A 16,541-nucleotide genomic window follows, 5' to 3' on the forward strand; every position below is an offset into this window, starting at 1 on the left:
AGAGATATGATTAGGATATGTAGGATATTTCAATGATTAATAAAGACTTTAAGAGTCAATATCAAGGAAAGAACGAAGACAAACACATACAGAGAAAAAAAATGGTAGACGACTCTAGCATAGTGGGGGCGCATCGCGCTAGCCCCTAAAGTACTGGGAGTACTTTGGGGTGCACTGCTGGTGCAGGGCGCCATCCCTCCTGCCGCTATGGGGGCGCATTGTCCCAGCCCTCCTAGCGCTATGAAGGCGCATTGCCCCAGCACGGACCCAAAAATTTGATGAATTTTCTTGTTAAATTTTGGGTCGTACCTCATCTAGAATCGATTGGTTTCTTCCAAACTCTCTTTGATTCATAAACCCAACACGAAATTATCAAGATATCACTCAAAATCTATCAAGAAACACCACTCATTCGCAAGACTCTCACCTCAAGAACTCAAAACCTCTATTGAGTTTAGAATTTAGCAAACTTGGTGGCGTTGGAAAGAGGACTGGAAGGCCTTCAATTTGATAGCTCATGGGTCACCTAACTCTTTATGTGCTAAAAGATATGGTTGTTTGAAGTTGACCAAAGTGAAATCTCTTAGTGAAACTCAACCAGAAAGAAAGTTTTCAACTCAACTTTATGCTATGGAATTTTAGTGACCTTAACATCTAAGAAAATTTAGAATCACTCGGTACAAATCTTATTCACCATAAATAATGACTCAGGTTTTAACTTAGAAAATTTTGGGATGTTATAGTAGCTCCCTCTTGGAATGATTCGTCCTCGAATGAAGGCTGGAGTGAGAATGGAAATGTGTTATTCTTACTATATTCAAGCCTAACTCAAAATCACAAAGTACTTAACATAGGGCAATTATTCTGATCTAAATCAAAAGACTCGTGTTCTATACCTCTGCAGGAAACTTCGTGCCAAGAGCACAACTCCTTACCACTACATTCAGTTAACCTTGAGCTCATATCATGAAACACCTAATGTATCTCGCATTTTCCACATGTTAACAACACCAGATTCAAGCTTACAACCTTAACCACTCCATGGAATCCTACTAATCAACTTTTTAAGAATTTCTCATTCTCTCGTCACTTTTACCAACTGAAATTTCATGCATTATCACCAGAAAGCAGACTTATTACTCATCGTAAAACCTTATCTCCTTCTTCCTCCACGTTTATAACCTTAGATGGAATAAACACACTATAACTATCACAACAAAACTAGCAATCCTTTTCTCTATCATCACATAACTACTATTAATAACACCACTCCAAAACTAAAATTGAGTAATGAAAGAACTTTAGGGCGAAAGATCATAAGAAAGATTCATTCGAGATGTTTGATATAAGAATATGCATGGCATAACATTTTGTTACTAGCCATTGAGAGTAAATCATGAATTCGTAAAACTGAGAATACTATGAGATACGAGTGCTTATATGAATAGGTTCATATAATGAGGCTGATATCCATAACTTTATGGATTAAGCTTGAGATTAATGGGCTAAAGTCTTTGCCCCTCATTCTGAAAACTGAGCATAGATGTGAATCTCTCTGAAGTGTATGAGCATAAGTCATGAACACAATTGTGATGTAAGAAACATCATCATGATATTGAAATGACTGAACTTTGAAGAATACGCTAGAGTATGAATGAATTGATGTAACTCTTTAACTCTTTATGAAGACATGACTATCTCATTCTCAACACTTGACTTGATTTCTCATCTTATCATATCCCCCTTAGGTCTAAAACTAACACTTGAAAGCTATGGATCTATTCCATCATCTCTACACTGGTCTACATTCCCTTTACTCTAATACTCGGGAAAGGCTTATCTCATGGCTACTGAACTTTGCATAAGCAGGTACTAAGACTTCTTCTAAGACCACTTCCGAAGATGCTTCTATTAACCTCTTCTCATTGGCTTATAAGGTCGCTTCATCTAACTCTTAAGGAAAAAATAATAATTCTTACATCATCCTATTCTACATTGATAGCTCAAATATACTATCTAGGCACACATGAAAAATCATTAACTTAATTGGAACCTCATCTGATTACACACAATATTGGGTACACCTCTTAATGCTCTTGTTACTCTTATGGCTTAGCCGCACTTCACTGCCCTTATCTAAAAGTTAGGATCTCTCACTTGTACCACTCATATTCATTGCAGCTAACATCTTAATTCCTCACCTACTTTATGTCGAGTCTGTCAGATCAGATCTCAAGATTAACATCATCACCCTCATGTTACCATTTTTTTTATCACGACACTCATTTCAAATTCAAGATTAATTTTTATCACTAATCCCGAATATCAATATGATTGCTAGCTTACTATACTAGCTTAAAACTACTAGATAAAAAATTAGGAAACACTCACCCACTAAAACCTCATGACAAGTAGTAAATCTTTATCTCTCAGTCTTCATACTTACAATTTACCGTCACACTTCCTTTAATAACTTAAGTACTATTTACCCATTTGCTATACATCATTGCCTAATTAGTTCTGTAACCCTCTAAATATTATGGGCTCTCCCTCAAAATCATAAGCCTAGCTTAGACCTATCACCTCATGAATATTCCTACTCTTCTATTCAACACCTACACTTGGTCGTTACTAACACAATGACACATCATCATAAACTACTTTCTAGTTAAAGTATACTCTAACTCATCCTAACTCGTAACTATTCCTCTACCTTCTATCATGAAATCTGCACAAACTCATCATTTCTTAGTCTACCCATAAGGGAAAACTCCTTATTAATAACTTAGTGGGTGCATGACTGCAACAACCTAATTTGCATGATCACTATCTCTCTTTCATAGATTACTAAATCTCTACATGCAGTCTTCTAACTCTGAGCACTTTTACTACTATTTCTCATAACATCATAACTCATACTATCTTTTCGGGTGAAAACACTAACCTATATCTAAAACACACTTTCCCATAGGGGTCTCAACTGAAACAAGGTTTAGGTTAAAGTGTCTGGGAATACATCTTGCTTTTAGCTCGAACACACGATTCATATGAATAAGAGTGCATTATTTCAAATTTCAACATTTAAGCTCACTCACATGCTTCTCTCAATCCCTTCTGCAGTCTCATGACTTTCTCAAGATTTTTGCTGAGAGTAACTCATCGATAAGGATTTGGGCTTTTCTTTTCAACTACCTTGAGTATGAGGGATAGTCGAATGAATCTGAGAAATGCACGAGTTTGAATAAGTTCCTTATGACACCGCTCTATTGCACGATTTAGAGTATGAAAGATGGGAAACTTTTCTTAAATGTTTGTAGTCCTTCATTTATAGAAGTGGGGCCCTCACAACCATACATAAGATCCTACTAACACGGTTTCATAGACACCCTAGGACACTTGAACTTTGTGCTTTGATACCAAATTTGTCACAACCCGAGTCTACACCCTGGACGTGACTGGCACTCGAGAACCATTGTTGGTGCCCAAACGAACCCTCATCATGGTTGACTACAAGCAGGAGACTAGCTCAAGCATACATAAGCTTAAAACTGAATTAAATTCATTAAACTCAAATACTCAACTTTAAAAAAGTCAATCTGAACAATACTCAATGAGAATACTTATAGTTTGTAAAACAACTCAAAGAAAGTAAATAATGAAAAACTCCTCAACTCTATCTATCTATGAAAACTCTACTATTACAGAAGGATATTGCACAAGACCCACGACATCTCAAAACTACTAAATGTAAGGTAAATGTGAAGTCCTCCGGAATATTAGAAGGCTCACCAAAGCTGACTGGAATGTCAAATGACCTCAACGAAACACCTGTTGATGATCTTGAACACCTGTATCTACATCATGAAACAATGTAGGTCGAATGACATCAGTACATTGAGTGTATGAGTATGTGATAAGGTTAGAGTAAACAACTGACTAGCTTGAACGATTGAAAACAACATAACTGGATCAATCCATGAATATGAAGTAAAAACCATTTAAGCTTTACAATAAGATATACAATGAAAGCAACATGAAAATAATATATTGTACTTTGTGGGGAGTTTCTCTAACTGATAGCCATTACCATGAGCCTGGCAATGATACAACGTTTCGTCTCACGTTGTCAGGGCCATCCTATACTTTGCCATATAGACGAGATTGAAAGGAGATTCTATGCAAGGATGCTATGAGTTCTAAAGGAGATTCTATGCAAGGATGTTATGAGATCAAAATAAGATTAGCATCATTGAAGATGACTTAGCTTATTCATGAATGTTCATCACTATAAAGCAGCACAATTATCCCAATGTGACATTGATTTTCAATCCCCGCACCCCTTGATTGCTTGTTAATTCAACCAAAGCTTTTCATTAAATTGGTGGAATCATACACCCACTTGATTTTACTATGACAAAAGAATGATTTTACAATCCAAATTTTTTGGTAAGAATTCTCTACGATATACCATTCCCTGTGGGATTCGATCCCGATTCTTAGTTGGATTTTTTATTGACTACGACCATTGTCCCTTTTAATTGGTTTTAAAGTGGACATTTGGAGTTATAACTCCACTAATTAAGCATAGCTCAGATAAGATCAATAGGAATTTCAACAGGTTGTAATGTTGGCTAACGGACGGGTAGAAAAATTATAAAGTGGTGACTAACACTTTCCTAAGAATTCATCACCCATTATTTTCATTTCTTTACTTTCTTTCTTTCTTTCATCAATAATTTTCGGTCCTTTCTTCATCAACTATTGTCACCGGTTCTTCTCATGATATCAAGAATGTTTCACTTATTGTTTATATCAAATATTTTTCTTTATATACCTTTTTTTATATAACGTTATTTCTAAATTATTTTTTTCATCACTTTGCAACTATCATTAGACACCATTTTCACTCCACCGTCCATTTTATTCACATTTAGTCAATTTTGTCACAAACTATGCTACAATTCTCAAGAAAGCATGGTGAATAATTAGAAATTCAACAAAATGTTCAAGGAAAAGAATGCAAGTACCAAACGAAATGTGACAAGTTCAAAGGGATAACTAGTGATATAATATTTGAAAAGGCTAAAGTTTAACAAGACATCAAAGAAAGTCTATTATATATCATTTTCTAACCGGGCAACACTTTTTGTTTCGCATTAATAACATACAAGACATGTTCCACACTAAAATGCAAAATATGGAATATGCAAGAATTTCTCACTTCACATTACTTGAGTATCAATCAAGATGGATCAATTCTACTTTTTAGATTAGACAATGTCAAAGAGAACTACAATATGACAAGTCATATATAGAGTCACAACTATGGACCTATGCCAAAAAGTTTGTTGTTTTTGTAAAACCAAACATATTCACAGGAAAGTACTACTCAAACGTTGTTCCAAATATGCTAGTATCAACTAAGTCAAAAAGGGTCTTTACTTTTATTTTCTCCTAACAATATTATAACAATATACTCCTAAAAATAATAATCTCCCGATTCAATGGCAATATCCTTGAAAAACGAACCAAAAATAAAAATCGAGAACCCAAACTAGGTTAGATAAAATAATTTATCAAAAGTTCTCTCACCTCACACATAAAATAATATTTTGTCCTCAAAGTAAGTTATCGTAAAAATTAAAACAAGGAATAGAGATACTCTCGGAGGCACTCTCGGGCTTGGCTAAAACATGTTTCTTCTAATTTCCATAAAGTCGCACGACCACACACATCTGACTAAATGTGATCCTTAGCTTTAATTTTGAGTAATCAAACTTCTCCTAATCTACACATCATAAACAACACAAACATTACACTATTTATAAAAATAAATTACATTAAAATTAAAAACTATACTACTACAATTGGATTTTCTCCAATAAACATTTTATTTAACGTCGCGACACATTAAATAAACATATATTTCATTCTCAATAGTACCAACTCTTCTTTTGTAGATCTAGATAGGAATTGGTTCCTCGTGATATATCTTTTCTTGAACACTACTCATCTATGTTGAGACATGTAAAGGACCTGATTGTTATGTGTTTCTTTGTTATGTTTAGTCACTCGTTCGTTAATCATCAAAACTTTACATTGTCCCAGTACATAACACTATCAACTCACATTATTCTCCATAATACGTGTAGCTTTTTCGCTTTTAACATTTTTGACTTACTTCATATCCAGAGGTTAGAGACTTGAGGCCACAAATTTAGTCTTTAGTGAACATGCAAGGTTGATGCTTCTTACTACAAATGGAATATTAGTTTGATCCTTTACATGATTACACACAATAAAAGCTTAATGTATCAAATTGCCTTTAAAACTACAACCCATTCCATTCCAACCAATATATGGTTGTATACATTGTTTGTGGACATGATTATTGTATGCGCGTGTATGTTCAATAACGATAGTAATGGTGAATCCAAATATTGTTTTGTTATCTTATAAAGCCTTATAACAATGATTTTATGGTTTCACATATTAAGTGTTCCCTTTCTAAAACCATTTTTAATATATTGTAGTAGGGGATAAGGACTTGGGTAAGGCCAGTGGAAGGAGACTCAAATGACTTTTCAATTTTGATGGGGTTGCATCACGAATAAGCCCTTAGCTTGTTTTAATTTGTATTGGTTATACATGTATTAACGCGACAAATTCAATGTGATGTGTCATGGTGTATGTTATTTTTAGATGACATAGTTTTGATTGATGAGTTTGCGACAAAATTAACGCTAAGCTGGAGATTTGGAGACAGACTTTGGAGTAAAAAGGTTTATATTGAGGAGAACCAAGACATAATACTTGGAGTGTAAGTTCAGTGATGTAACACATAAAGTGGATTAGAAAGTGTGCATTGATACACATATCATTCAAAAGAGAGGAAGTTCAAGTATCTTTGGTCTATTTTCAATGATGTCATTTACCGCATTGTTGCATGGTGGATGAAATGGAGGATCTCATCCAGAGTGTTGTGTGATAAGAAGGTGCCATTAAATTTCAAAGGCAAGTTCTACAAAGTGGTAAACCAATCATGTTGTATGAGATAAAGTGTTGATCAATTAAAAACTCTCACGTTCAAAAGTTGAAAGTTACATACATGAGGATCAGTGTCTTAAAAGGCGGGGGCGTGAGCCGGGACGTTTTACTTAGCATAGGGCGTGACGTAAGCCTTGAGACGTGGGCGTAATCTCTATGGATCTTTAAAATTTTAATTTATAATATATAATGTGATAATATAATAACACAAAAGTATAAAAATACATCAATAATTTGAAATAATTACAAGCATGATCAAGGAAACTCATAGAAAATAAAACTTCTAACATGGTATAAATAATCAAATATCTTAACTTTCTAATCATAAAAGAATCATTATTTCTAAAAATATATTATTATCATACTATACAATTTACAGCCCCCCCCCCCCCCCCCAAAAAAAAAAAAAAAAAAAACAAAGAAAATAATCAATAAAACTTACTAGTATTATAATAAAAACATCACTCCATAATGAATAAAAATAAAATTACTTTCAAATAGTTAAATAAAATATGATATTTTTTTAGGCATATTACAAAAACATGAATACCAATGATAAGTAAAAAGTAAAAATTTCGCTATGAATTTTTAAAAGAAATGTTACGTAATTTATGATCACCTTCATAATGTTACCAAATAGTAAATATGTGATACTACAACTTGTTAATTCAGTGAATCTCAATCTTCTTATTTCTATAAATTAAAAAAACTATTAAGTATCATTCATTTATTCAAGAATTATGAGGGTCAACAATTAACTAAAGAATTTAACACATAATTTGTGTAAGATTTGTTAGGTGAGCCCCGAATGTTGGGCATTGGACGTGCTTAGGGGGTACAATCGGGGCTTAGAGTGTAAGTCTAACAGAACTAAGTCTCACACTTGAGTCTCAGTACGTGTTTTGCTAGTGCCACGCTCCGAGGCGAGTCCCAACATGGTCTTTTAAAATAATGATGAGGATGTTGTGGAGGACGTGTGAGCATAGTAGGAGAGATAAAATTAAAAATGGGGATATCTAATACAAGATGAGAGTGGTTTCGGTGGATGAAAAGATGTTGGAAGCATAGTACTGAGGAGGTTTGGGCATATGATGAGATGTTTGTATGTTCCCAATGCGAAGGTATGAGAGGGTAACTATGGATGGTTTCAAGAGAGGTAGGTCGAAGAAGTATTGGGAAGATGTGATTAGACAGGCCATGACAGAACTTCAACTTACCAATGACATGACTTTAGATAGGAGGTTGTGAAGGACACAAATTATGATAGAAGGCTACTATGTAGTAGTGTGTTGTCTAGTTATCCATCCATACTAGTAGTTGCAGTATTACTTCAATAGTTTCTGATTCTTTGATTTCTATTATTATTTATTTTCTTGTATTTCAACTATCATATTATTTTATTGTAGTTACTGTCCTATTTTCTTTTACTTCTATTACATCTTTTTCTGGATTGCTTTGAACTATTTTTTCCTTTGAGCCGAGAATCTATCGAAAACGACCTCCTTACCTCCGAGGTAAGGGTAAGATGTGTGCATACTTCTCAAACTCCACTTTTATGGGGATTATATTGAGATTGTTGGATAGGAAGGTAGTCATCCAACATAAAAAAAAATATTAATCACCACCTCATTTGCTGTCATATTACTCATCATTCATCATAATCATGCACAAATGTCTCCTTTATGATTTGCAATTACAACTCAGAATAGCAATATATTTTTTATCAAGAAAAGAAATCAGAATAACAATATCTTTTATGGTTCTTTCTGCCTACAATGAATGAATAACAATATTTCCCTCCCTATGTCCATTAAAGAATTTCACTTTCCTATCTACAATCCATATCTACCCTCCGTTTGACCCTTAAATATCCCCCCAAAAACTAACCAGAAATTAAAAGTATAGGGATTTTAAATTTTACAAGGTTTAAATAGAATTCAGTATTTATTTTTATGCACCGTGCATCTTGGATGCAGTCCGAGTCTTGATAGGCTTGAGTTTTAAGCCCATGCTTTCTGGGGAGAGAAGTTCAGGAGCAATGCAAGATGGACTGAGAGGACTTCTAGGGCTGCCACTGAACTGATTTGGTCTGTATAGTCCATACCCCATGAGGAAAAACTCCATTGGTATTAACATAGCATGTGGTTGCTCTTCTGTCACCATAGATCCACACGCTTGTACCTGCAATCATACTCATTCCTTATTCCCTATATTCTGCTGCATTTACGACAACCAAGAACAGCAAATGATCCGTTTAGGCACTACCAACTGAAAGGGGTTAAAACTAGTTATCCGTGTAGTGTGTACACATGAGTAAGATTTGAAGGCACCTAATTTGGTTTAATAGGCAAATTTTGTATTGACTAAATAAAGCGGAATAGATATAGAGTAATATAACTGACCCAACTAATTACGGAGAGGTACAGTTGGTTGGTTGAGTGATATGTAAATAGTATCTAGCCTAGCTAAATTTATCAGTAAATATTTAACTACACAAGGAATTCATAGCATGTTCACAATAAATTGAAATGGGGTGTCATTAAAAATAAAATTGATGGCGTACCTCAACTAGGGCGCTGAATCTTCGATCTAATTTAGAAGTCATATGGAGAGCCTCTGAATGGAAAGGAGAATCATCCCCGACAAATATGAGGGTTCGACATTTCAATGTTTTTAATCCATCTGTGATATCAGGTCTCCTGCTCATTCATAAAAGCAAGCTTAGAGAGGCGTTGACAAGTATGCAAATGATAAAATTGATACAAATATTTAAGAAGTAATGTCTAGTTTTCTACCCATCAACGGCTTGAAGAAATCGCCAAACATTCATCTTCTGCCTCTCATCTAGTAACTGCAACGTTAAAGGAAGCAAGAAAAAAGAATATACTCAAAACAATATGTAGTTGAAGAATAAGAATGAAATTGAACAATTGATCATAAACTAACACAGTGGAGGTATTCACCCTTCTGCATGCTTGAGCTATATCTGATTCTTGAACATCTGCAGATCCACGAACTTCCTGATCCAATTGAAATCACCTTCTTATTCAATCCAATTGGTGGGGGTAAAAAAGACATGACAAAATCTCCAAGTGAAAACACTAGGGAATGCATGTAGGGTACCTTGCTGAAGTAGCGGTGCAGCAGAAACTCTTCCAGAACACCACACATCCCATAGAAGTATAGTAAATTTGACATGACCTATATTAACAATAATCTCCTCTTTCATACAATGAATTTTCTTCTCACAACATAACGGTAAATAGATGATATAAAATGATACCTTATTGTAAAACCATTCAGTCCAAGAGGGTGCTCTGCATAAAGGGGAAACAAGAATCAAACCAAGAACGCGCTCCTTATGCTTTATCTGTGACATGTGAGCCGTGTTAGTGAAGCTCAACCACATACCACCAATTTAAAGTATTATACGAGAAGACATACAGCAAATAAGGTGAGTATGTAAGCACCGGCAATTACTCCCATACACATCACTGATCCAAGCCTAAAAACAGCAAGAATCTCATCATTAATTCATTAGTAAGAAAGAGCTCCTCAACTTAACAAAGATATCCAATAAGTCAAAAGTGTCAGAGAAAGATGGGATTGACAGAATTTAGACAAGCATGAGGGGCAAACAAAACTAAAGTGATTACCCAAAATAATTAAGAACCTCAAGTATCTGGTCTGTTAAATCATCAACTGATGGTACAGGATTCTCTGAACAAATTGCTGCAGCTCCCAACTGCAAGAGCTCTTGTGGAATTTCAAGAAGACAAGTATGTAAGTAATTGAATTTATTAAAAGACAGTTTGACAACAAATAGAAGAAAGCCTAATATGACTTCATGAAATAAAACTTGGCCAATTCACAGACCTCATGCCCAGGAGGATTAATGTGGTAAATGCAAAAATTGTGGAGCAGCAAAGAAGCTGCTTCTGGACAGAAGAAGAGACCTTGGAAACATGACAAATCTGCAAGGACAAATGAGAAAATATAGCGTAAAAATAAACGTCAACATATAACATAAGACTATATAGGCTATCAAAGAGTACATGGCTAGAAAATCCCAAAAGAGGGATATATGAAACTAGAGATTACAAATCTATCACTAACGATTTAGTGCGAGATCAGGATAAGTGATCAGTGCCGGCTTCTCTTGGTCCCCATAAACTATAACCGACACAGAACCATAGCGTGTACGTACAATATGCTCCTGAAAAAGGTCATTTGCATCATTTTAGTTGATGAGAAGATAGAAGTTTCATCATGTAAAGAGTATCTCATCCATGGAAATTATACAAACCAGTAAAAAGAATGACTGTTGAAGTAAAATATAAATGCAAATAGTAAACTAAGATCATCAAGTAGACAGAAAGTAGTCCATTCTAAACAAGATCCCAACTTGTTATTTTTACATATTGTTCTCTCTAAAACTCATCCTGCCTCAAATAGAATTGTCTCTGCCTCATCAACATTTTACACCTAATTTCCCTCACTAAAAAAGTTATCCTACTAATCCTTATGCCTCAACTGTTGGAAATAATAATTCAAAGTGAAGTAAGAATCCTAAGTTGATTATGATTTGTTATTTGTCATATTTACTTATTTATACTATTTAATTAGGATTTGTTAGTTAGTATGGTTTCTAATCCTAGTTTAATTTGATTCTTACTTTTATAAATAGAAATGTTACTAGTTATTTTCAATACACTAGAAATATACAGAATATATAGAAACTTGAACTATGATTCAAGAACCTTTAAATTTGTAAATAAAATATTTTCCTTCGAACAATCCAAATAAAATGTGTAGGATGAGTTATAACAACATTTAAGACAACAAAGAGGATATGACCCTAAATGACATTAAAAAAAAGGGTAAAGGGGAAAAAAACGATTTTCCTCTCCTAATAAATTTACGCATGCAAACGTCATTCATATTTCCTTTCTACATCCATCTTCAATCGAACCAAACCAAATGTGCGTGGTATTTTTCAAAAAAATAAAAATAAAAAATATTAACCAAAAGCATTTTATAGAAAGAGGGTCTCAAATATAGAGAAAAATTTGAACCTTTCCACCAAGATAGATTGTCTCAACGTCGAGGGAAATGGAATCGCTGCTTGAATCTGACATGGCTTTTGGTTATCTGTGTGTACAGGTAACCAAAAAGCCAAGAAGCCTCTCCCTTCTCTTTCTCTCTAAATGTTTCACTTTACATAAAAATATATAGATCAATATATGTTGAAGAAGAAAGAAGAGGAGGCTATTGAGCTTCAATGGCTTCTATACCAACCGATTCTCTCTTTTCTTTTTTCCGTTAATCTTTTCTCTCTCTATGTTTTCTATTTCTGTTCCTTCCTTCTCGCTCCACATTTTTTCCTACACTACTTTCTTTTATTTTATTTTCAATGAATTCACTCTTTTATGACTTAAATATATTTGAATTCAACATTACTTGAAAAAATAATACTCCCTTCGTTTGAAAAGTAATTGTTTAATTTAATTTGACATGAAATTGAGAAAATTATGAAGATTTTTTTTAATCTTCTGATCCTAAATTCTTGGTCTCTTTTCTTATTCTTTCCATTTTCTTTTGTTTTATTTTCTTCTTTTGTTATGTTCTTTTGGACTTTCTGATTTTCATTAATGAAAAAAGGGGTCGTTGATCCCTCTTTAAATTAAAAAAAAAAAAGTTATGCCATGGAATGTTCAAATTAAAGTGGTGCCCAAAAAAGTAAAGAGTTCATTTTTTTGAAACAAACTATAAAGAAAAGCTAGTCATTTTTTTTTTGAAACAAAGGGAGTATTTCTTTCCCTTTTTTAGGAATTTTTTTATTCTAACTTTCACATAATATTTTTAATATCATAAATATATCTAAAATTTAATTTTGTAATCTTAAATAAGTGAAACATGTAGTAAATGCAATGCATGACATCACCAACATTCAAACAATACCAGCTAAATAACTACAAATACTACTAATACTACCACACTCACAACACAAAGGAAACCAAACTTGAAATTCAGCTGGTTCTCGACCAAGTCCTCGAGCCCAACAATATACCAACATTCTCAACATGACAAGTTCATTAGTATTCATGAAACAAAGGAAATAATGATGAGTTCAAACAATTCAACGGGGAACACTTCAAGGATCGGCGTCTTATCCCGAACATACTATCCAACGACAACCAAGCCTAACTAATGCCAACCTACGGCAATGACAAGCAACTAAGGCCCAAGCACTAATGGAAGGTACCAAAAATTGTAACACGTATTATAGGGAGCAACAAATAACTAAAAGGATCGCTAAAATGCATTCTAAACCATTTAAGTCACAAACTAAACTAAGGTCTGAAGTATCAATCCTAACGAGGATAAGTTCACAAACTACACTATGAGCAAGGGATACTAACCTAAATTAGGGGTCCTGCACTCAAGACTATCCCGAAAGTGTCTGCGAGATCAATAGAAATGGAAGTAGTGGAAGGATTCTAAACCCGAAATATGCAAATACTAAATCACATGCAATTCATACTAAACTTTACCTAATAGAGCATAATCAAGAAAAGTAGACCTTAGCCTACCTCAAAGTCGAGTGTACATAAATTTTTGAGAATTAAAATTATGTCGAATAGTAGACAAAATAAAATTGGTCTATTTGCATAAGAAATCACCTTTATTGTCGATGTGACAAGTAGAAATGAGATACTTATAGACTAACTATTGTCGGAAATGATAATAAAAGAGAGTTGAAAGTTTATAATGAAAATGTCGTTGGTTAGTTTTTATTTAATCATATGTGATAAAAATGAATTAGTCTATTTCTAAGGCAAGATGTGAGTTTTGAAGAATAAAATGATTGAGTAGATTTATGAGCTGAAAGTTAAACATGAGTTGTTGGAACTATCATCGGCACAATATTTAATATATAAAAAACATACGCTTCATGGGAAAGGAGTCAGTATTGTGGTACATATTTCATACCATATATGCATAAGATGACCCATAATAGCGATACAAGTTTAGTCTCTACTTGCTATCGTGTAAAACCGTGAAAATTATAAGTAATTTTATATATTTTACTTTTATGGATTTAATTAATGTCTTGAGATTCAATTTGATGTTTGCTATCTTAGTATGTTTCCAAGAGATCATGTTTGATTTGGTCTAGCGAGACATCTCTAGAAAAGCACATCACGTTGAGATCCTTGAGTCACGATGACACTTACTATAATCCACCGGTAGGTAAGCCAACTGACGAGTGGTGGATTACACTCCTTTGAGGTCTTTTTAGTTCAATAATTGATGTCCTTAATGCCTAATTATGTCATATTTTGATGATTTGTAAGTATGAAGGCTAAAGGACAAAGTGAGGATGAATACTTTCAAGAAAGGCCTAAAACATTGAAAGAAGTGTAAACTCCACATTGTGAGTCGTCTAACCAAAAGGGTGGATCGCCTAACTGGCACGACCTCGCCTAAATTGACAGTGCTCACAGTTGAATGTGTCAAGACAAGTTGGCGAACTAAATAATGAAATAGCGACTCTCCGATTGTAATGGGAGAACTGAATGACCATTGCCGAAGGTGACAGAACTTGGATAAAATATGAAGGCTTAAAAAGTGAACTAAGGTGGTACTCGGCGATCCACCGAGTATGAAAGGAAGACTCAAACAAGATCTCCAACTGAGATTCAAACACCTGAAATCTAAAGAAAAAGAAAGACAAGTCAAAGAACAGACGACGATCCGCCGATCATGAAAGGTGAGCTCGACTAACATAGCTGAGTTGGTCATGATGTGAATTTTGGGCCAAATTTTGGAAAACTATAAATAGCCCAAAAGAAAGAGAGAAAAGGAAGGCGGGGGGGAGTCAGAGTGGAAAGTTTGCAGTCAGTCTATCAAAGGAACATGTACAAAAAAAATTATACTTTATGTATTCATGAGAACTGAGTTCATTGTATATTCATTTTGACATAATTAACATTCAAAGATAATATTTTAAGTTAGGAAAAGAAAGGGCAATATGACAGCTGACAATGCTCGAGTTAGGATTTTCTTTCCTAGCTTTTGTGTGTCATTGTTTAGAAATAATGTCGAACTAAAATTTTTATTTGTCGGACGTATACGTAGCAAGTTAAAATTAGAATGCATAATGAGGATGCCAATCTCATTATTAAAATAATATAGATGTGTTCATAAAAGAAGAAAATGAATAAGATGTACTTGATAATGATGATGCTGGAGATGACACTGACATAGAAGAAAATAAAATGTAGTGAGAAAAGACATCAATCGCAATGAACTATATTTGAGTTGTTTTGGTAAAAGAGAATTTTGTTTATAATCATTTGAACAAACAAAAGTATCACTATGGTTAATAGTACTTAAAATGTTATTTATGTTTCTTGTTTTCAATAACTAAATGTGAATCTACGCTTACTACTTTTGTGTGATGTTTCAAGAAATGGCATTTGGACGAGGTTGAGGTTGAAAGGGTCATGGATGTGGAAATATTGAAGGAAGGAATCAAAATTCTACAACATCATACTTAAGTAATGTCAATTCAACATTGACACCTAATCTTGATGAACCGTCCGAGGCACCCTTGACAAGGAATCTTGAACCAAGTCACCGGACCTCTATAGAGACACAAATATCAAGGAACTTGGAAGGAAGTTCATATCCCTCTTCAGAGAATTTAAATAGCGGTGGAGGTATGTTTCTTGCATCTCTTTCGACATAAGATGTGAATTTACTTTATCCAGAGAAAATTTACTCCATCTTTTAACCTAAGCCAGACCTTATATTCAACATTTGCATTATTAACTAATACACTATTATCCAAATACAGTAGAATTCATTTGCATTGCATGAAGTGATACAACTTTTTAATATTCTCAACTTGATTTTGAATCTATGTGACCATGGTATTTGTTGATTCACAGCTTCTTGCGCCATTACAAAGAAGAAAGGAAGGGCAAGATATAAATCTATGTCAGTGGATATGAAAACCAAGTACGGTGGAAAAATTATCGTGGACATTCCAGAGGACATTGAAAGAGCTGTAGGTAGCAGAGCTAGGGATATTGTCAATTATTGTGGCTTAACAGTAAGGAGCACTATTTCATTAAGAGATGGTAATTGGTCAACTATTTTTGCTAAATATGGAGAAGTGATATGGTTGAAGGTGAAGGTAATAAGTCACCTCTGTTGTTATATAGACATTTAGATTATATATTTATTATGTTGATAGAATAGAAAATTTAAATCTACATGATTGTTTTAGGATAAATTTGAAATTGGGGGTGGTAGACAAGAACATGTGTTGCGAGGTTTTGTGATCAGTACAATGCAAAGACTTTTAAGAGCATGGAAGACTCGATTGCATGCTAAATACTTGCGCTATAAAACTGATAAGGATAGATTGTCTCATCCACCAAACAATGTTGCACCTGAAGATTGGGTACATCTAGTACCACATT

At 34.0% G+C, this 16,541-nt stretch overlaps 1 protein-coding gene across 1 annotated transcript; it reads right to left on the reverse strand.

The window, feature by feature from the left end:
• Positions 1-8,805: 8,805 nt before the first annotated feature.
• LOC125823216 (protein NDL1-like) lies at positions 8,806-12,374 on the reverse strand. The gene is made up of 11 exons (XM_049502621.1): positions 12,123-12,374; positions 11,164-11,263; positions 10,924-11,021; positions 10,704-10,792; positions 10,492-10,552; positions 10,331-10,417; positions 10,171-10,248; positions 10,011-10,067; positions 9,843-9,898; positions 9,611-9,746; positions 8,806-9,228 (listed from the first exon to the last, which is right to left on the reverse strand). The coding sequence occupies exons 1-11, from the start codon at positions 12,183-12,185 to the stop codon at positions 8,998-9,000; spliced, it is 1,056 nt and encodes a 351-aa protein (XP_049358578.1). The 5' UTR covers positions 12,186-12,374; the 3' UTR covers positions 8,806-8,997.
• Between the last annotated feature and the right edge of the window lie 4,167 nt (positions 12,375-16,541).

This window comes from Solanum verrucosum, unplaced genomic scaffold (genome assembly GCF_900185275.1).
Source record: "Solanum verrucosum unplaced genomic scaffold, falcon-dt-bn FXZP01000146.1, whole genome shotgun sequence".
Classification (NCBI taxonomy): Eukaryota; Viridiplantae; Streptophyta; class Magnoliopsida; order Solanales; family Solanaceae; genus Solanum; species Solanum verrucosum.

What these genes read in the sequence shown, in the direction of transcription:
- LOC125823216 (XM_049502621.1), bottom strand. Translation starts at nt 12,185, where the DNA reads ATGTCAGATTCAAGCAGCGATTCCATTTCCCTCGACGTTGAGACAATC. An exon ending in TTAATCCTCCTGGGCATGAG is followed by an intron (nt 10,793 to 10,923) that starts GTCTGTGAATTG and finishes GAGCTCTTGCAG; the next exon opens with TTGGGAGCTGCAGCAATTTG. An exon ending in CTGAATGGTTTTACAATAAG is followed by an intron (nt 10,249 to 10,330) that starts GTATCATTTTAT and finishes TTGTTAATATAG; the next exon opens with GTCATGTCAAATTTACTATA.